The 21,288-nt window shown below is 53.1% G+C and overlaps 1 protein-coding gene across 1 annotated transcript in view; it reads left to right on the forward strand.

Moving 5' to 3' along the window:
* Positions 1-21,288, forward strand: part of LOC125426345 (cytosolic phospholipase A2 epsilon-like) — a 94,792-nt gene that overhangs the window by 42,963 nt on the left and 30,541 nt on the right. The window contains exons 5-7 of the mRNA XM_048484602.1: positions 310-441; positions 2,846-2,886; positions 20,669-20,711. Coding sequence (XP_048340559.1) covers positions 310-441; positions 2,846-2,886; positions 20,669-20,711 — 216 coding nt within the window. The remainder of the gene's footprint in view (positions 1-309; positions 442-2,845; positions 2,887-20,668; positions 20,712-21,288) is intronic.

The raw sequence follows: 21,288 nt of genomic DNA on the forward strand, positions 1-21,288 counted from the left end.
GCCTCCTGGCTGACCTTGGGGCAGTCACATATTCCCATCTCAGCCTATTCTATTTTACAAGGCATGGATAAAACGGAGGAGAATGGAGGATAAAATGGCATAAGCCACTTTGGCTCCCCATTGTGGAGAAAGGTGGGGTATAAATGAAGTAACTAAAATAAAACATTCCAGGGTCATTCTCTTTTCTTCTTACGCCTCAGCAAATAGAAAATATATATTCTGGCCTGCAGTTTTCCTTCTTGAGTTCTCTGAAACTCAATATACAGACTTTCAAAAATTTCTGTTACCAGAATATGCTTCTGTTACTAGAATGTTCTGCAACTAAACATCTGCGATGAAGATACTTTCAGCAAAGATGATGACCTCTACACAGTTCTCTTTGACGTTGCCAAGCTGCATCCTGGAAAAACTAGCCGTGTCACCTTCAAATTGAACCCACAAGTAAGTGGTGATAATATAATGGAAAATATGTGATGAAACAAAAGCACTCCTAGATTTACCATTCTTATTTATTTATTTCGATTTCTACACCACCCCTTCCCTTTCAGGCTCGGGGCAGTTTACAACAATACATAAAACAAGATAAAATACAGTGATATAAACCTAAAAACAACAATAATTTAAAACCTATGTTTCCTGATCAACTCAAATGGCAGACTTACAATGAGCTAAAAAATCCTCTGTAAAAGGATCAAAGAAAAATTCCTACCTAACAAAGGGAGTGGCTGAAAGAATGGTGGTTGATAGATGATAATGGAGGTGATGGATAGTGGGGGGTGGCGGTGGGGCAGATTCAAAACTGTTGCTGCCTCAACCATATGCCCGGTGGAACAGCTCTGTCTTATAGGCCCTGCATTAGATCCTGCATTTTGGATTATACTGGATTTCATCAATATGTGCTATCGCACTAAAACTTTGATGGTGTTAATTCTCAAGAGTCTTGGGGAGTGCAAATTTAGGAGTGTTTCTAACCATCTGTCTCTTTAAAAATAAAGCATAATATGGATCTGCTGATTTTTCTCATGATAGCTCTCAGAGACAGTGAGCCACATGGTTTCATGTTTCAGAGGGCAGCCACGCCAGTCTTCAGCAGCACCTGAGACACCAGCAACATTCTCAGAGTATGAGCTTTTGAGAGTCAAAACTCCCCATTGTGTCAAAATTGAGGCATAAATGAAGAAAACAAAATAAAAAAAAATTCAGGGCCATTCTCTTTTCCTCTCATACCCATGCAAATGAAAAATGTATATTCTGGCCTTCCATTTTCCTTCTTGGGTTCTCTTAAACTCAAAGCACAGACTATCTGAGTTTTGACGCTTTAATACTCATACCGTGAAAATCGTGTTGTGGTCTCTAAGGTGCTTTTGGAGTTGCACCTAATTGTTTGCATGTGTTTGTCTAGTTCAGGGGTAGGGAACCTGCGGCTCTCCAGATGTTCAGGAACTACAATTCCCATCAGCCCCTACCAGCATGGCCAATTGGCCATGCTGACAGAGGCTGATGGGAATTGTAGTTCCTGAACATCTGGAGAGCCGCAGGTTCCCTACCCCTGGTCTAGTTGTTTAAATGGTCTTGTTGTGTAAGGTTTAAAGTGACTACCTTTTAATCTATGAAATAATGGGCTATCCAGGCATTTGCTTTATCAGTTGGGCAAAATTATTTGGATGCAAAGGGAAATCTCTGTAACAGTAAAGGGTTTTTGATCACAATATTAGATAATGAAGTATGGAGTTGTAAAACAAATTACTAAAGCTTAAAAGATTATTGCATCCCCTTAGACTGTATCACAAAATACTGCATGTTGGATCCTAAGCAACATTTGCATTTGCATACAAACTCTTGCTTAAGCACAAACTTAAGAGAGTCATTACAAGTAGCCCTGGCACAACTTGACTATATTGTGTTTCTGCTTGCGTAAGACATAGTTCAAAGTTTATTTTAGCAACTCCCAAGACATTTCTTTAGTAAAATCTAGAGGTGTGTATTTGGCAAAAGCCGAACCAATTCCCCCCCCCCCCCCCGCCCTCCCGGCAAAGGATGTCAATTTAAAAGTTGCTGAAAAGCAGAACCTAAATGATGAAGAATTTTTTCCGGCATGATTCAGGCTGATTTGGACCTGTCTCCATTCAAGTGCTTTAGATATGAATCTGAATTTTCCTGACTTTTTAAAATTTTACTGACTTTTAAAAATTGCACAGTCCTAGTCAAATCAGATCACACCTCCTGTCTGGACTGTAATGATGGCATTTTGATTTTTGTTCTCAACAACAATGATCAGAAATTATTTGACCTTAAAGCAAACAAACCTGCTGTAAGTAAAATTTCTCTTCTGCTACTGCATAGTGGGATGTTTCATATGCATGGTATTTCTGGAAAACATTCTAATTAATTCTTCTTTTTGCTGTCTTAGCCCCTTTTTCACAAGCATATATTTTTGAAGTAGAAGGCAGCATTAAATACAGACATAATTATGCCTTCAAAAATTGAGACATTGTCTTATTTTTTAAAATAAATATTCCCCTTAACAGAAATATGAACAACAAATAATTCATGATAAGTCTTCCACTTTAGAAGAAAGTTTCAAAATGTAAAGACTCTATAAAAATAATGCTTGAGAAGCAACCCTAACGATACAACCAGAGAGGGTCTTATACATCATATCCAGTGTTGGTAGAGATATGAAAGTGGAAAAAGGAGTTGTAAAAAATTACATTTGTGTATCTGGTGATTAATAACGAGATAGAAGAAAAAGGACAAGTGCCAAGAGACAAAATATTGTTAATGGGTATCAGGAAAACGAAGGAAATATTGATTAAGATGTAATTTCCCCCCACTTTGTTTCCAGACATGGGAAGAGTTGGAAATAGAATTCTCATTACAGTACATGTGAGTACAACTTGATGTTACAGCAAATGTAAAATTACTAACAAAATTAATATATCACATTATAAAGAGAATATATTTTGTAATATGGGAAGAAACTAGAAATCTGAGGCTTGGAAGGGATCAGCGGAGGAGCATTTGCAGCCTTGGACTGATCATTTAGGTGGATGTGTGAGGTAGAGTGAAAATGTGGTATCTGGACTGTGGATTTGAAATCCAGCCTTTTTGGAAAGCTGGCATTTTTGGAGACTAGTTTTGCAGGTGAGCCAGCTTGGGAGAGAGCTTGGGTAGAATTGTCAAGCAAGAATGATGTGTAGCTGCTTTTCATATAGATGATATAGTTAAAAAATTGGCAGAATTTTAAAATTTTGAAATTAAAATCTTCTCAGGGAAAATGTGCATGGATAACGTAGAACCCATAATGATCAGGTGAAGCTTTATCATGCCCAAATAATCTGAAGTTCTCTAGATTAATGTCTTTTTAAAAACCTGAAATGTAATATTATTATTATTATTATTTATTTGACTTATTATACCGCCCTATCCCCGAAGGGCTCAGGGCGGTGAACAATATAATACCATATATAAAAACATACAGTTGGATTAAAAGCATATTCTAAAAACAGTATCCCACAAACCCGCATACAACCCTCCCAAAAAGCACAGTGGGTCCCAAGATGTTAGGGCCACTATAAGGCAGAGGGGGAGGGGGGTCAGCGGCTGGTCTCTTCGAAGGCCCGGTGGAGCATGATGATGTCCTCATTCAAGGAAGGCAAAATTTGTAGGTGTGGAGTTACATGCAGTTTCTCTATGCCAGCTTTTATCTGTGTAGGCATGTCGCCCTCACTTGGATATCTGTTCCCTATGGCCGATTCCCCATGGTCAATTAATCATGTGATACTCACATGAAATATCAAGGATTCAGGAAGAACTCCCCATTGCCTGATCGACGAACAAGGGTTCATCCTGGTTCTGGCACTCATTCTCCCCCTTATCCCACGTCTTTGTCAAACCTGCTTGAAAGTACTACTTTTTCAAAAAAATATGTCTTCAAACCAGTTCGGAGGGGAGGATTGGGAGTCTAATCCTGGTTCAAATTTCCCACTGTGGAGCGTGACACAAATGCCTTACAACCAATCAGTGCATGCGGTGCTGTTCCCGTGAGAGCACTGGAGAACGATAACCAACCAGAAACTTGTGGGGGGAGACATGCTGTCATGCTGTCATCATGAGGTGAGCACATTTTTGCAGGAGAAAAAAGGTCCCGCCCCAAAACGGCACGACAGCCAATCATGAGAGGCCTGCCCAGCTGATCGCATGGTAGTGGGGATTGTTACATTTCTTGAATCCGAGATAGGCCTTCACTGGAAACATGCTGTGGTGGGGAGGTTGAAACCTCGATGAAAAGGTGCTGTTTATTTTCAAACTTAGTTTGATCTAAATTGAATTTCCTGGTGGGGATTCGGCCCAGTGCATTGATTCCAGGCATTTCAAAACGTTCTAAAATTTAGAGTTTGTAGAATATGAATGTGTTTTCCAAACTAATTCAAATATTTGTGGTAAATATTTATCAAAATTTGTTTCACCTGTAACTGGGACAGAAAAGCAACATCTGGGCCCCAATTTATGCTTCACCTGTGATATAAACACATGACTCAGTGTCGTGAAAACTGCTTCTGAGATTATATTTCTCTTCTAATCTTTTAAGGATGTATGTAGGGAATGTAAATTATGATACTCTTTCAAGACCAACAGTATTTTAATGTGGAGGAAATATCCAGCCTGCATTTATATCTGTATATATGATGATCTCACTTTTATTTGCCCACAGTTTCCCATCACTTGTACACCATGCAGTGAACCAATAATTTGTTCCAACATATACTGTGCCACTTTTTCCTACATAGAAATCATATTCATGAAGGAAAAGCATTGGAAATGGCAGGAAACTTGTCTCAGATACTTTTGAGATTGTGACATGTATTCTTGAAAATCTACTTATACCCGTTTTTAAACCACTAGAAGAAAACTGTGTAGTGAGACCTTGGCCCTTCTGCACTTGCAGAATAATGCACTTTCAATCTACTTTCACAATTGTTTGCAAATGGATATTGCTATTCTGCACAGTAAAATCCAGCTGCAAAGTGTATTGAAAGTGTATTGAAAGTGCATTATTCTGCATGTGCGGAAGGGGCCACAGTGCTACAAGCCAGTACTGCAGTCACTCTGCTCATCTGGGCCAGCAAAAGGCATTTGCTCACTCACTGCATCATCCCACAAACGAGAAGCAGTGCAAAGGGAGAGACAATTGGTGAGCTGACACCAACTATCACGGCTGAAACAGTTTGGGCCAAACAGCCCTTGAGATTTGGACAGAGCTGATGGGGCTTGGCTCTGCTTACTCTTGGTCACCAGTGACCTTCTGTGGCTGAAACCAACATCAGTGACCTTCTGTGGCTGAAACCAACAGTTGCATCACATTGGGCCTGTTAGTTTTGCAGTACCCACATCCCCAGGCCTCCTGGCTTTTAACGAAGCATATAAGATATTAATTGGTATCCTTGAAGTTAATTTTCCCTTGAAGTTAAATGGACAATCTGTCTTTGACAAACACACAGACACTTTATTTTCTTCATTTAATTACTTGAAAACCCCCAGAAAGAAATAACAACACTTAGATATTTCCAACTTTGTTGTTGGCTCTCTCTTGAGTCCTTGGGATGAAACAGCAAAAAGCTACTGAATGAAAAGCTGTAAATGCTGTAAAACAGTTCATCTAATAAAAAACCTGGGAAAAAATGGTACCATGAGATTTAAAATATAAACTAGGTGCTATTTGAATAATACGGAGAATGGTAATAATTGAGGCACCTACTGAGAAGATGTCTTACTAGGGATGCTCACTTCCAGGTGGGACCAGGGGGACACCCAGAAATTACAGTTCATCTCCAGACTACAGAGATCAGTTCTGCTGGAGAAAATCAAAGCTTTAGAGCAGGGGTCTTCAAACTATGCCCCCCCCAGGTGTTCATGAACTACAATTCCCATCAGCCCTGCCACTTAGCCATGCTGGCAGGGGCTGATGGGAATTGTAGTCCATGAACATCTGGAGAGCCATACTTTGAAGATCCCTGCTTTAGAGGGTGAACTCTGTGGCATTGTACTCCACCGAAATCCCTGTCCTCACCAGCACATTTCCAAATCTCCAGGAGTTTCCCAAACTGGAGGTGGCAACCTTACTTCCCATCTCCTGCCAGCGGCCAGGGGTTCTGGCAACTTTAAAGGGCACCCCGAGGAGGACTTCTGAAAACATTCTTTGGAAATGACATTTTTGTAAGATGGCAGCACAAACATTCTGTTTACTAGTCAATCAACTTTGATGTAAACATTTTAAAAAACAGTAAAGTCATTATGTGATAATGGGTGCTGTGTGTTGTGATGTCACCTAGCATACATCATAATTGCCTGTAGTATTCCCTTTTGTCAGTATAAGACCTGAGTCTTTGCTGTCAGTATCAAAGTCATAGTAGGTGAGCTGCATGCTCCTGATCCTTTGGAGCAGCTGTACCAAGGCTTGACCACTCTTGTCATCAACAACTGAATCAAGAAACCCTATACATAGGCCAGGTCTGCTCAAGGGCAACAGCAGATGCCCTGCAGGCAATAGTGAAGGAGGTGAGTTCTTTTTTATTCAGGCAGTTGATTGGTGTATATTGCACTTCTATAATAGCCTGTTGTGTTTAATTAATGCTGATGATCTCTTTTTTTGCTAATAGGGCTCACAGAAATGGACATCGGATGGCGCCTGCTGCAACTAACACTAACACTAACACTGGTTTTCTGGCTTCAGCATCACGTTGGGCCAATTGGTTTCGCAGAATCGACATCCCCAGGCCTCCTGGCTTTTAATGAAGCACATGAGATATTAAATGGTACCTCACATTTCTAAAATGTGTAAATCATCTTCAAAGGCATGAAGCTGTCCTTTCCCTGATTTGGTGCTTTGGATCTGAACTAGAAGGTTAAGTGGTTCACTGAAACAGCTGATAACAGGCAGAATGGAATGACTTCTTAACTTGTGTCAAGTGAATATTGCTGACCAAACTGGTTGTATGGTGGCTTCCTACTGCTACTCAGATAAATGAGGAACCACTGTGCACTGGACCCATGGAGTGGGACTTGTGGGAGGTGGATACACTGAATGAACACTTCAGAGCCACAGAGGGCCCGATGGATGGTAGACTCTTCGTAGATGATTCCCTCTTAGTTTCACATCTCTCTTTCAGGAAAATTTGGATCTGAACACTTTAATGCATATCTAAGTCAGCAACAAGAAGAAAGTAACAATAAAGGGGGAAAGTTACAGAAATCATGTAAATAAATATATAAAAGATGTATAATTATAGATAATATTATATATATGCATAAAAATGACCATAAAAGTTAAAAATATTATTGTATGTAGTTTTTACTTAACTCAATAAATGGTCTGTACTTTTTAAATTCTGTTTTAGCACTAGTACTGTTTTTCTTGTTTCATTGCATTTTCAGGATGAAGTTGAATTTACTTGGTCCACCTGACCACGCGATTGCTTCTCTAGCACTTAAACCTTTTGTAGGTTTACACTGAAGTGAAATAAATGCGTTCACTTTGGTGGAAATGTTCCATATTCAAACCACTGTATAAACAGAGGGCTGAAATTTCATAGGACAATCACATCAGAGGAAGTTGATGCCCAATGTGACTTTGCCTGCAACATTTTGGAACACGATGGGAATTTCTTAGAACAGCACTTTAAAAAACTTCAGCTGTTTTGAATGCAAAGCTAAACTGGTTTCTTTGGGTAATTACTGGTTGTTAGCAGACTATAGTCCACATAAAATCCTACAATCCTTTTGTTATTTTATGGTGTAAACTTTTCTTTCAGGAGAACTTTAAACATCTTGATTCATGATCCTAAAGTTCAATTACATTAAAAGATCCACTTCTCTGCTTCTTCTTTTTAAGTACCTCATCATATTTATTGGGAGTCAAATTATGTTCTTTTACAGTAAAATTAAAACTTCAGTTCTCTGCTTCTGAACAAATACACCCCCCCATCCCCATCCATTTTGAGCAACATAAATGCTAAATTCTTTCAAAATAAACTCCCTTGTTTTGCAGTTGCTATAAATGTTGGGCAATTATTTAGGGTCTCCTTACAAAATAAATGAAATGAGAACCCCCAACTCATATTTCATGTCTGACCCAGGATTCATCTTAAAACACTGGGGAGGTAGTTAGCTGTGAAGTCCAGCCTGGTGGTAGCAGAAATTTCAACCTTCTCTCTGGCTTCACTTTTACTGTAAAAAAAATTGCCACAGAGAGAAGGGGCTGCCAATGAGAGGACACGTGTAACTGGCAGTGAGATAAATCACCCCATGGTAATTTTTTCAGTGAAAGTGGTGCAGGGTGGCAGACAGGGAGGGCTAACTCTCTCCTGCTGACACACCATGCTCTGAGCCAATTTGCCCCACACATAAGAAAAGCCATGCTGGTTTGGACCAAGGCCTATCAAGACCAGGGCTATTCCTACAGTGGCCAACTGGATAACTCTAGGAAAGCCACAAACAAGATGACTGCAGCAGCATTACCTTGCCTGTGTTCCACAGAACTTAATATAATAAATACATTGCTCTGATACTGGAGGGAAGAAGATATACATTATTAGTATCCATTTTTACTAGTATCAATGGATAGTCCTTTCCTTCATGAACATGTCCACTCCTCTCTTTAAAACATCCAAGTTAGCAGCAAACTCCACATCCCTGGCCAGGGAGTGCCACAATTTAACTATGCATTGTGTGAAGAAATACTTTTCCTTCTTTCCTGTGTGAGATTTTGTCTGGGTCCACGCAAGCACCTGGGGTAACAAGCAGCATAGTACAAGGCACAGTTCAAGGTCAGAATCCAAGCAATCCAAGAAAAAAAATTCAAATCCTGTCCAAGATAAACCACACAGAAATCTAAGACATGATGCAACAGCAGGTACACATGAATTGTGGACAAGTTGCTTCCACCCTGCTTCAGCCTTCTCTGGCTGCTTTTATCAGGGAAACCTTGATCAGGAGCAACTCTTCAACCTGCTGAGACATCCACAGATAGGTGACACTAATCACTGACTTGAGCAGTCTCTGTGACTGTCAGTTTTTTTTTAATTATTATTATTATTATTATTATTATACACATAACAACACAGCACAAGTGTCTGGAATTCATCTCTGAATATCGAGTCCTTCCCAAGGACCTAGGATATTAGAGGTATTTGCGTAGAATGTGTGCAGTTCCTAGAAGTGCTGCTTTCTGCAGCATGTGGACTGATGTTCTGTCCAAGTTTAGGCTTTCCAGATGTTTTTCAAGATTTCTTGGGATTCCTCCTAGAGCACCGACTACTAGTGGGATTACTGTTGTTCTTTTCTGCCACAATCGTTCAACTTCAATTTGTAGGTCCTTGTATTTTGTGATCTTTTCCAGCTCTTTGTCCTCTACCCTGCTGTCAACTGGCACAGCAACATCTATGATCCAAACATGTTTTTCTCTATCACTGTTATGTGTCTGGGGTGTTGTGCTACCAGGTGTCCTGTCTGTTTGTATTCTAAAAAAGTCCCAGAGTATTTTCTTGCTTCTTTTCCAATAGCCACACATTTACTAATAATAATATGTATATGTATATGTAATAATAATAATAATAATAATAATAATAATAATAATAATAATATTATTATTACGTTTGTATATCGCCCTCCCCTGAAGGGTTCAGGGCGGTGAACACAGAGTATACAGTCAGAGCACAAAGTAAAATCAACAAACAACCAGGAATGATTAAATTATGGCTCTGTACATATTAAAACTAAACCCTGTTAAAACACAGCGTTCTAATTACAAAACACAATAGATGGCGTCCCACACCCTAACCCCTTAAGGGCAGGGAGACGGCAGGGTCTACTGATGTTATAAAGGGGGGGGGGGGCAATCAGCCGCTATAGTGACTCAAGCTCACAGGCAGCAGTTGACCAATCCTGGGCTGCTAACCATGCACTGCGACACTGCTCCTTCACTTTTCTGCGAGGCCATTTTCTTTGATATTCCAAAGGTTCTGGTGACCCTTGGGGTGAGATTGATGGCTGCAGTGCTTCTGTTCAGCCTCAGAGCATGGGCTATGAGATTGAAAGCAGGGTGCACTGACTTTAACCTCAGAATCCCCTTCTGCACCAGACTGCTGGGTCTTCCTGCAGTCCCCAAGGGATGGGGCCACCTTCTTCCGTTTCTTCCTCATTCAAGGAGGTGTTAGCATGAGAGATGTGGAATGAGAGATTGGTTGCAGGAACTCCCAACCTGAATCATATTACGTGTTTTTTGCAATAAGACTCTCATTTTATGCGTGGACTGTGGCTTTCAGGCATGTTGGGAATACATGAGTTTAAATTTCAAAAGAATTTCACCATGTATCATGAGCTCCTTACTGTAATAATAGGAAGCTCACTATGGTGGATTCTGTACAACGGGTTGCAGTTGTTATAAAGGAACCCATTTTCCTTTTTCCCGTTTGCATGTGTGCCCTTCACCCATTCAGGCAGCGATTGGAGCCCATGGAAATAATTTGGGTTGCTTTCGCATTTTCACATGGAGATGCTTCTCTCTCTTTTTAAAAATTTCCTGCAACACGTGCATAACTGCTCAGGCACGCAGAAATGAACCCCTGCAGACATGCTGACTGTCCCACAATCTGATTGGCTGTACCTGTATAACTGCGCAAGAAAAGAAAAAGAGACCTCCCTGCAATGGTTGGGCAATAATGAATGCATTGCTGTTGATCTATATGGCAGTCATGGGGAGAAAATGTGCTTGGGGGACTTTGTACACTGTCAGGTGCTCAGAGAATCTGCCCACAACCTACACAGAATGGCAAGTGGGCAGATTCTTCCTGACATAGTGAACCATGCAAGACTTAAAATGAATGGGTGGAAGGGAGGGGAATAAAGTGTCTCCTGTCTGTTGTGTTTGCACGGGAATGTCTCCAACCCAGGATTCTGCAAAAGTATCACTGGTTTAGCTATTTTTGAAAATCCTGGGTTGAGGGGCATAAAATGGGCCAAACGCATTTTGGGAACGGGACCTCCCAAACAGTTTATATAACCTCCTACAACCTATGCTTGGCCTGTGTCGAATCCACCTTTTTAAAGACTACTTTGTACCATTCAAATGAATATAAGGGGTTGCTATACTGAGACAAACCAGACAAATACTGTCCCTTGCTTGGCAATCGGGTATTGATTAGATGAAATAGACAAAAATGAGGAATACATGCACCTGACTATTCCTGTTTTGCTTTACAGTTTTACAGTAAGATCAGTATGCTATTGTTATTCCATCCATTACCCTTTGAATTTCAGTGGGCACATTTATTTATTTCAGATACTTATAAGCCTGCCTTTCTTCCATCACATTGGGATCCAAGGCAGGTAACAATCAAAAACAATATACAATAAAGGTCAAGGATATGACAACCATGTTCAGCACTGTCAAAAAAAATTAAACAATGCAGCTAGAAACGATTAATTTTGCCAAGACAGTCAACCTGCCTTAAAGCTCACTGAAACAACTCAGTTGGAACCTCACTGAAAAGTTAGCTAAAAGCTCCTCAAGCTAGCTGTTCTGGGACACTTTTCTGCAAATATGATACAATAACCATAGGTACCTGAGGCATGATTATATTTTTTCAACTACAGTTGGGGATATCAGATCATGCCTGTGAGACGAAGAGCACCAGATAAAATTTTAATTTAAGGGAGGACATAGAAACATAGAATCTAATGTGAAAGATGAATTTAAACCAAAATACAACTGAGATGCCCATACAGTTCTGACATGGCAGAATGGACAGTGCAACAGGAGAGCACAAGCAGAAAACCAAATTGTTTCTTTACCTATCCTTATTTTTACCTATCTTTACCTAGAAGACTGGCATAGCAAAGTACCTGCTAATCTTTCTTCTGATTTACTATGTTGGGGTTTTTTCCCCACTTGTAGGGAAGTTTTTAAAAATGGGGCAACAATAAAATGACATCCTGCCTGTGGTTTGAAGTGATGTAGTTCACTCTATAACATATAAGATTCTGCATCCTTATTGTATAGGCTATATCAACTTTCAACAGTTTGACACGATCCTTTCTTTGAGTGAAGGCAGTTGACTTAATTCAATACTTGCATAAAACTGTAGCTTCAAAGACTTGCCAAAAATATGAGTTCTAACCTTAGTACACCCCTGGCACTGACCCTATGTATTTGGGAAAAACAACAACCCTATCTTGGCTTTTGTTTTAATCATGACGAATGTTCCGTGATCTCAATTTTGTTCAAAGCAGTTTATCATGCTTTTGACATAAATCATCTGCAATTTACAAAGCCAGGACTAAGAAGAAATACATTAGCCAGATATTTAAGATGAAATATGACTAATTTGCACAAAATATAATTATCCCAACTTTTTGGGTGATTCAGCAATTATACACTTCCATTGAATCGTTTTGAGAGTCTCGATAGAAAGATAAGACTTCAGTTTTGATTCACCCACATTGCAATCCAAAGATGTCTATGCCAGTCTAAGCCCATTGAAATGAATGAACTTTGACTGGAGTGACTCCAGTTTAAATTGTGACCCATATTTTGTATTTTCACTCCCATTTCCAATTTTCAGTTAGGTGTCACGGGTGCCCTTGGACTCCATTCAAATTAGGCCTATCCTCTCTCATGGGAAAGGGCATAGAAACTCCTTCACCAATCTCTTGTAGGCTGGCCAGCCTTGCACTGGGACCAGGGAATCTCTCATTCTGAGCTCTCATTTCCTGCCACTGCTGCTGTGGCCAGGGGAAAAAAATAAACATTAAAAAAATTGCTGTTGGTGATGGTGTCATGTCACTTCTAGGGAAGACCAGGAATTACTTGGAACTCTATCATTATATAATTCCTAGAGTAATTCCAAGAGAGTCATAATGTCACTTCTGGATTTTTCCTAGAAGTGATGTCATCCAATTTGATGTCACCCAATGGGAGTGTCTGTAGTAATGCACTGCTGACCCAGCAGCGCCGTGGTAGAACGTTGGGTGGGGGGGGTGGGGGGTTCGGGGGGTGGGGGGGGGGGGGGGTGGGGGGGGGGGGGGGTGGGGGGGGGGGGGGGTGGGGGGGGGGGGGGGTGGGGGGGGGGGGGGGTGGGGGGGGGGGGGGGTGGGGGGGGGGGGGGGTGGGGGGGGGGGGGGGTGGGGGGGGGGGGGGGTGGGGGGGGGGGGGGGTGGGGGGGGGGGGGGGTGGGGGGGGGGGGGGGTGGGGGGGGGGGGGGGTGGGGGGGGGGGGGGGTGGGGGGGGGGGGGGGTGGGGGGGGGGGGGGGTGGGGGGGGGGGGGGGTGGGGGGGGGGGGGGGTGGGGGGGGGGGGGGGTGGGGGGGGGGGGGGGTGGGGGGGGGGGGGGGTGGGGGGGGGGGGGGGTGGGGGGGGGGGGGGGTGGGGGGGGGGGGGGGTGGGGGGGGGGGGGGGTGGGGGGGGGGGGGGGTGGGGGGGGGGGGGGGTGGGGGGGGGGGGGGGTGGGGGGGGGGGGGGGTGGGGGGGGGGGGGGGTGGGGGGGGGGGGGGGTGGGGGGGGGGGGGGGTGGGGGGGGGGGGGGGTGGGGGGGGGGGGGGGTGGGGGGGGGGGGGGGTGGGGGGGGGGGGGGGTGGGGGGGGGGGGGGGTGGGGGGGGGGGGGGGTGGGGGGGGGGGGGGGTGGGGGGGGGGGGGGGTGGGGGGGGGGGGGGGTGGGGGGGGGGGGGGGTGGGGGGGGGGGGGGGTGGGGGGGGGGGGGGGTGGGGGGGGGGGGGGGTGGGGGGGGGGGGGGGTGGGGGGGGGGGGGGGTGGGGGGGGGGGGGGGTGGGGGGGGGGGGGGGTGGGGGGGGGGGGGGGTGGGGGGGGGGGGGGGTGGGGGGGGGGGGGGGTGGGGGGGGGGGGGGGTGGGGGGGGGGGGGGGTGGGGGGGGGGGGGGGTGGGGGGGGGGGGGGGTGGGGGGGGGGGGGGGTGGGGGGGGGGGGGGGTGGGGGGGGGGGGGGGTGGGGGGGGGGGGGGGTGGGGGGGGGGGGGGGTGGGGGGGGGGGGGGGTGGGGGGGGGGGGGGGTGGGGGGGGGGGGGGGTGGGGGGGGGGGGGGGTGGGGGGGGGGGGGGGTGGGGGGGGGGGGGGGTGGGGGGGGGGGGGGGTGGGGGGGGGGGGGGGTGGGGGGGGGGGGGGGTGGGGGGGGGGGGGGGTGGGGGGGGGGGGGGGTGGGGGGGGGGGGGGGTGGGGGGGGGGGGGGGTGGGGGGGGGGGGGGGTGGGGGGGGGGGGGGGTGGGGGGGGGGGGGGGTGGGGGGGGGGGGGGGTGGGGGGGGGGGGGGGTGGGGGGGGGGGGGGGTGGGGGGGGGGGGGGGTGGGGGGGGGGGGGGGTGGGGGGGGGGGGGGGTGGGGGGGGGGGGGGGTGGGGGGGGGGGGGGGTGGGGGGGGGGGGGGGTGGGGGGGGGGGGGGGTGGGGGGGGGGGGGGGTGGGGGGGGGGGGGGGTGGGGGGGGGGGGGGGTGGGGGGGGGGGGGGGTGGGGGGGGGGGGGGGTGGGGGGGGGGGGGGGTGGGGGGGGGGGGGGGTGGGGGGGGGGGGGGGTGGGGGGGGGGGGGGGTGGGGGGGGGGGGGGGTGGGGGGGGGGGGGGGTGGGGGGGGGGGGGGGTGGGGGGGGGGGGGGGTGGGGGGGGGGGGGGGTGGGGGGGGGGGGGGGTGGGGGGGGGGGGGGGTGGGGGGGGGGGGGGGTGGGGGGGGGGGGGGGTGGGGGGGGGGGGGGGTGGGGGGGGGGGGGGGTGGGGGGGGGGGGGGGTGGGGGGGGGGGGGGGTGGGGGGGGGGGGGGGTGGGGGGGGGGGGGGGTGGGGGGGGGGGGGGGTGGGGGGGGGGGGGGGTGGGGGGGGGGGGGGGTGGGGGGGGGGGGGGGTGGGGGGGGGGGGGGGTGGGGGGGGGGGGGGGTGGGGGGGGGGGGGGGTGGGGGGGGGGGGGGGTGGGGGGGGGGGGGGGTGGGGGGGGGGGGGGGTGGGGGGGGGGGGGGGTGGGGGGGGGGGGGGGTGGGGGGGGGGGGGGGTGGGGGGGGGGGGGGGTGGGGGGGGGGGGGGGTGGGGGGGGGGGGGGGTGGGGGGGGGGGGGGGTGGGGGGGGGGGGGGGTGGGGGGGGGGGGGGGTGGGGGGGGGGGGGGGTGGGGGGGGGGGGGGGTGGGGGGGGGGGGGGGTGGGGGGGGGGGGGGGTGGGGGGGGGGGGGGGTGGGGGGGGGGGGGGGTGGGGGGGGGGGGGGGTGGGGGGGGGGGGGGGTGGGGGGGGGGGGGGGTGGGGGGGGGGGGGGGTGGGGGGGGGGGGGGGTGGGGGGGGGGGGGGGTGGGGGGGGGGGGGGGTGGGGGGGGGGGGGGGTGGGGGGGGGGGGGGGTGGGGGGGGGGGGGGGTGGGGGGGGGGGGGGGTGGGGGGGGGGGGGGGTGGGGGGGGGGGGGGGTGGGGGGGGGGGGGGGTGGGGGGGGGGGGGGGTGGGGGGGGGGGGGGGTGGGGGGGGGGGGGGGTGGGGGGGGGGGGGGGTGGGGGGGGGGGGGGGTGGGGGGGGGGGGGGGTGGGGGGGGGGGGGGGTGGGGGGGGGGGGGGGTGGGGGGGGGGGGGGGTGGGGGGGGGGGGGGGTGGGGGGGGGGGGGGGTGGGGGGGGGGGGGGGTGGGGGGGGGGGGGGGTGGGGGGGGGGGGGGGTGGGGGGGGGGGGGGGTGGGGGGGGGGGGGGGTGGGGGGGGGGGGGGGTGGGGGGGGGGGGGGGTGGGGGGGGGGGGGGGTGGGGGGGGGGGGGGGTGGGGGGGGGGGGGGGTGGGGGGGGGGGGGGGTGGGGGGGGGGGGGGGTGGGGGGGGGGGGGGGTGGGGGGGGGGGGGGGTGGGGGGGGGGGGGGGTGGGGGGGGGGGGGGGTGGGGGGGGGGGGGGGTGGGGGGGGGGGGGGGTGGGGGGGGGGGGGGGTGGGGGGGGGGGGGGGTGGGGGGGGGGGGGGGTGGGGGGGGGGGGGGGTGGGGGGGGGGGGGGGTGGGGGGGGGGGGGGGTGGGGGGGGGGGGGGGTGGGGGGGGGGGGGGGTGGGGGGGGGGGGGGGTGGGGGGGGGGGGGGGTGGGGGGGGGGGGGGGTGGGGGGGGGGGGGGGTGGGGGGGGGGGGGGGTGGGGGGGGGGGGGGGTGGGGGGGGGGGGGGGTGGGGGGGGGGGGGGGTGGGGGGGGGGGGGGGTGGGGGGGGGGGGGGGTGGGGGGGGGGGGGGGTGGGGGGGGGGGGGGGTGGGGGGGGGGGGGGGTGGGGGGGGGGGGGGGTGGGGGGGGGGGGGGGTGGGGGGGGGGGGGGGTGGGGGGGGGGGGGGGTGGGGGGGGGGGGGGGTGGGGGGGGGGGGGGGTGGGGGGGGGGGGGGGTGGGGGGGGGGGGGGGTGGGGGGGGGGGGGGGTGGGGGGGGGGGGGGGTGGGGGGGGGGGGGGGTGGGGGGGGGGGGGGGTGGGGGGGGGGGGGGGTGGGGGGGGGGGGGGGTGGGGGGGGGGGGGGGTGGGGGGGGGGGGGGGTGGGGGGGGGGGGGGGTGGGGGGGGGGGGGGGTGGGGGGGGGGGGGGGTGGGGGGGGGGGGGGGTGGGGGGGGGGGGGGGTGGGGGGGGGGGGGGGTGGGGGGGGGGGGGGGTGGGGGGGGGGGGGGGTGGGGGGGGGGGGGGGTGGGGGGGGGGGGGGGTGGGGGGGGGGGGGGGTGGGGGGGGGGGGGGGTGGGGGGGGGGGGGGGTGGGGGGGGGGGGGGGTGGGGGGGGGGGGGGGTGGGGGGGGGGGGGGGTGGGGGGGGGGGGGGGTGGGGGGGGGGGGGGGTGGGGGGGGGGGGGGGTGGGGGGGGGGGGGGGTGGGGGGGGGGGGGGGTGGGGGGGGGGGGGGGTGGGGGGGGGGGGGGGTGGGGGGGGGGGGGGGTGGGGGGGGGGGGGGGTGGGGGGGGGGGGGGGTGGGGGGGGGGGGGGGTGGGGGGGGGGGGGGGTGGGGGGGGGGGGGGGTGGGGGGGGGGGGGGGTGGGGGGGGGGGGGGGTGGGGGGGGGGGGGGGTGGGGGGGGGGGGGGGTGGGGGGGGGGGGGGGTGGGGGGGGGGGGGGGTGGGGGGGGGGGGGGGTGGGGGGGGGGGGGGGTGGGGGGGGGGGGGGGTGGGGGGGGGGGGGGGTGGGGGGGGGGGGGGGTGGGGGGGGGGGGGGGTGGGGGGGGGGGGGGGTGGGGGGGGGGGGGGGTGGGGGGGGGGGGGGGTGGGGGGGGGGGGGGGTGGGGGGGGGGGGGGGTGGGGGGGGGGGGGGGTGGGGGGGGGGGGGGGTGGGGGGGGGGGGGGGTGGGGGGGGGGGGGGGTGGGGGGGGGGGGGGGTGGGGGGGGGGGGGGGTGGGGGGGGGGGGGGGTGGGGGGGGGGGGGGGTGGGGGGGGGGGGGGGTGGGGGGGGGGGGGGGTGGGGGGGGGGGGGGGTGGGGGGGGGGGGGGGTGGGGGGGGGGGGGGGTGGGGGGGGGGGGGGGTGGGGGGGGGGGGGGGTGGGGGGGGGGGGGGGTGGGGGGGGGGGGGGGTGGGGGGGGGGGGGGGTGGGGGGGGGGGGGGGTGGGGGGGGGGGGGGGTGGGGGGGGGGGGGGGTGGGGGGGGGGGGGGGTGGGGGGGGGGGGGGGTGGGGGGGGGGGGGGGTGGGGGGGGGGGGGGGTGGGGGGGGGGGGGGGCGGGGGGGGGGGGGGGTGGGGGGGGGGGGGGGTGGGGGGGGGGGGGGGTGGGGGGGGGGGGGGGTGGGGGGGGGGGGGGGTGGGGGGGGGAGGGGGGCGTCCCCTGTTGGGGGGGGGGGGGGGGGCGAAGGGGGGGGGGGGGGGGCCGGCGGGTGTGGGGGGGGGGGGGGGGGCGAAAAGGGTGGGGGGGGTGGGGGGGCGGGGGGGCGGGGGGGGGTGGGGGTGGGGGGGGGGGGGGGGGGGGGGGGGGGGGGGGGGGGGGGGGTGTGGGGGGGGGGGGGGGTTTGGTGGGGGGTGGGGGGTGGGGGGGGGGTGGGGGGGTGGGGGGGGGGGGGGGAGGGGGTGGGGGGGGGGGGGGTGGGTGGGGGGGGGGGGGGACGCGTCTCGCCTATTCCTTAGCGACGACCCTGCGGGGATGACTACAGTGTCAAAATGATGTCACCCAATGGGAGTGTCAAAATGATGTCACCCAATGGGAGCCCCCCATGTCCTGTCTGCCCAAGTCTCCCACTGGTTGCTAGGCAGTGTCTGGCAACCCTGTGCTGGGCTATGCCTATCCAGATAGTTAAACTCACATCCAATGCCACAATCTTTTGTAGACTAATCTTCAGTTGTATTAACTTAAACAACAACAGCTGCTGAGAAAGTAAAGGGTGGGATTCTTGTACTTGTCCTGTTCATGTTCCTACAGGGCCAAAGTGGTTCTTCATCTGTTTATGGTGCATCTATCTTATTTGATCCAAAGGCTGTTTCTGCACACCCAGAGCAGCGGGGCTGCATTGGCATGATTCATGCCAATGCAAGCCCCGGGACCATTTGCACAAATGGCCCTGCTGGCTGTGCAGCCGGCGGAACAGGCTCCGCACGGCCGTGCAGCCCTCCAAGTGCCTCCTTACCTCCTCCTGGCTTTCATCCTTCTTTGGAGGTCAGGGGACACGCCCCCATGGCCAGAGCGACGGCTGCAGGGATGGAGGCCAGAAGGCAGGTCCCCTGGCATCCACAGAGGGACAAAAGCCAGAAAGAGGTAAGGAGGTGTTTGGGGCTGGCGCGGGGAAAACGCCGCCTTCCACCCGCTGCTGTTCGCCATGTTGAGCGAGGTTCAAAAGCGGCGGTTTCGCGCCGCTTGAGGGGGGCGAGCACAGGGCTGCTGCGATGCAGCAGCGCCCGCTGTGCAAACAGCGCCCAAGGGATGGTGTTTTTACCATCCCTAGGGTGCTATTTTCTGCCCGTGCGGAAACAGCCAAAGAGTTTACAGGCTCAATTCACCAAAGCTATTCTGGGAATCCCTAAATATGTAACTATGGCAGTTAATGAGCTTCATGGTGGGATTAAGTTCATTAACAGTGATTGCAGTAATTAACTCTTTGCTGATTGGTACCAAACATTTCATTTCTGATCAAAGGGAAGATAGAACATACTCCAAGAAATTAACAATTCTTGATTTTCTACTAAGGTATTGCTGTTTTACCATAAGGAGAAGCCCCAGATACTAATCAAGCAAAAGATCTGTGATAATTATTAAAATATGTAGTCAGTGGCGTGTGGACCTCATTTACCATTAACCTCAGATGTAACTTAATGTGAAAACTGCTTAAAAACCTCAAGTGTACCAAAATATATGAGTTTTTTCATTAGCAAATAGCAACACTTTGCCATCAGCAAACTCTTAGGGTCATTACAAACACATCATTTCAGGTGACCAACTATGTCTTTGTGGTGGAGAGATGTTGGAAGGGAACATAATTATTTTTTTCAACTGGCAAACTGAAAAAACAACAGCAACAACTGTCCCTTACCTTTTTCCATGGGTGTGGAACTCTGAATGTCCTCTTAGTTGATGGTGATGAGATCCTGGGAAAAATGTTCCTCTGGTCCAGTCATACACTTCTGATTTGGTATTGGACCTTCAGTGATCCACTAGAGGTTCACACTTCTAAGAACCTGTTTCACCCTAATGTTCATATCCCCTGTCAGTAATCCACTCCAAAATAACTACAGATCTGGTGTGTTCATCCACTTTGGTTTGCACTCAAGCACCATCAAACTATCAAACTAGCACACACTTGACAAATCACTCCAATTGATTCACTTTTTCGCTTGCGGGAGGAAAAAAGGATGCTGGGTGGAGAAACGGGTGGGATGCACAGCAATGGACAGTATGTAGAAGTTATGGGAATTTGCAACACATTTGACTGGTTTTCCATAATATTCCTATAATATCTTGTAGTTTTGTTTGTATATGTGAGGTTAAAATTGATGTGCACTGATATGCACTCCATGACACATGGGAAAGACCAGTAACTCTCCATGAATCTCTGGCCATTTTCTGCAGCAAGGTGGGGTGGGGTGGGGGTTATTCTAGTGTTTATTTATCAGTACCAGTATTCTATCACTAATCTTGCATGAAATATAATAAATACATAGACTATGTGGCAATATAATAATTAGCAACATAAAGCTTAGAAGACCAGAACAATATGTCTGGTAAGAAAAATGACCACCTGGGGGAGTGAAAAAAAAACCAGACTAATTTAGCAATATACTTCAGTTCAGGTACTTAACCGCAGACCCAAAAATAATGCATTATGTCAAGGGTCTAAGTCGCCATGGAAAACCACAGTTGGCTGAAGCTATGGACCCTACAGCTGGCTACACATTGAACTCAGCTTGTGCAGATTTTGCTTGATTAACGGGAGCCACCTTTTAATAGCGTTCTCTTCTTTCTGTTATTCAGTTTATTATAGAAAGCATACTATGAAGTCTGAAAGCATATGGTGCAGTATTAACTTCCACTTCCTTGATTTTGTGCCTTAATATCCAGACATCTCACATGTCCTCACAGATTGCGTATTCCACCTCATCCCCTTAGAGCAGGAATGTTAATTATAATAATCTACCTCACGAGGCTTTGACAGTGAGATTACTATTGAATGATGTTGCATCTGAAAAATACCACAGAAAATATGAATAACTGGTTTTGACATTTCATTTTCCATTTTGTTTTTCAGCTCAGACTGTTATGAAAACATTGTTACAAATGGAGTACTGGTGGTAAGCATAGTGCTTTTTTGGATGAATTCCCAAAATTACTGTCAATAGATATTGGCTGTTGCCACAACTGACCAGAGGGACCAGGTGAAAGACCCATCAGTTTCCCGCACTTCTCATTAGATGCATGGATTTTGCTTGTGAAAATGGTAAAAAAGTTGCCACCATGATGCTATTCTGACCAACAGTGGGTTTTTTTTGGGGGGGGGGATTTTCATCACTAGCCTCAACCGCCCTGTGTCTCCTTACAGTTACACTGGAGCCCTTTAAATGCCCCCAATCCCATCAGGAATCTCTGACTCTGAAGTTTGTCACCGTCATAGATAACTTCTTGTTGACTAGAAATGATCAGAATGACCAAAGAAATCACTTTAGAATGGTGTGAGTCACTTAATGACATCTGGGTTACACCATATTATGTTATGGGAATTTATGGCTGTGTGAAAACTAACATCATCTGTTACTATTAATGAAGCTGGTTTAATTCATATTTAGAATCTTCATCAGGGAATTGGATGTGACAAACAGATGGGCAACACTTTAATAGTTCCATAATTCACCCTGAGACACCAATTGTTAA

This window comes from Sphaerodactylus townsendi, linkage group LG02 (genome assembly GCF_021028975.2).
Source record: "Sphaerodactylus townsendi isolate TG3544 linkage group LG02, MPM_Stown_v2.3, whole genome shotgun sequence".
NCBI classification, from domain to species: Eukaryota; Metazoa; Chordata; class Lepidosauria; order Squamata; family Sphaerodactylidae; genus Sphaerodactylus; species Sphaerodactylus townsendi.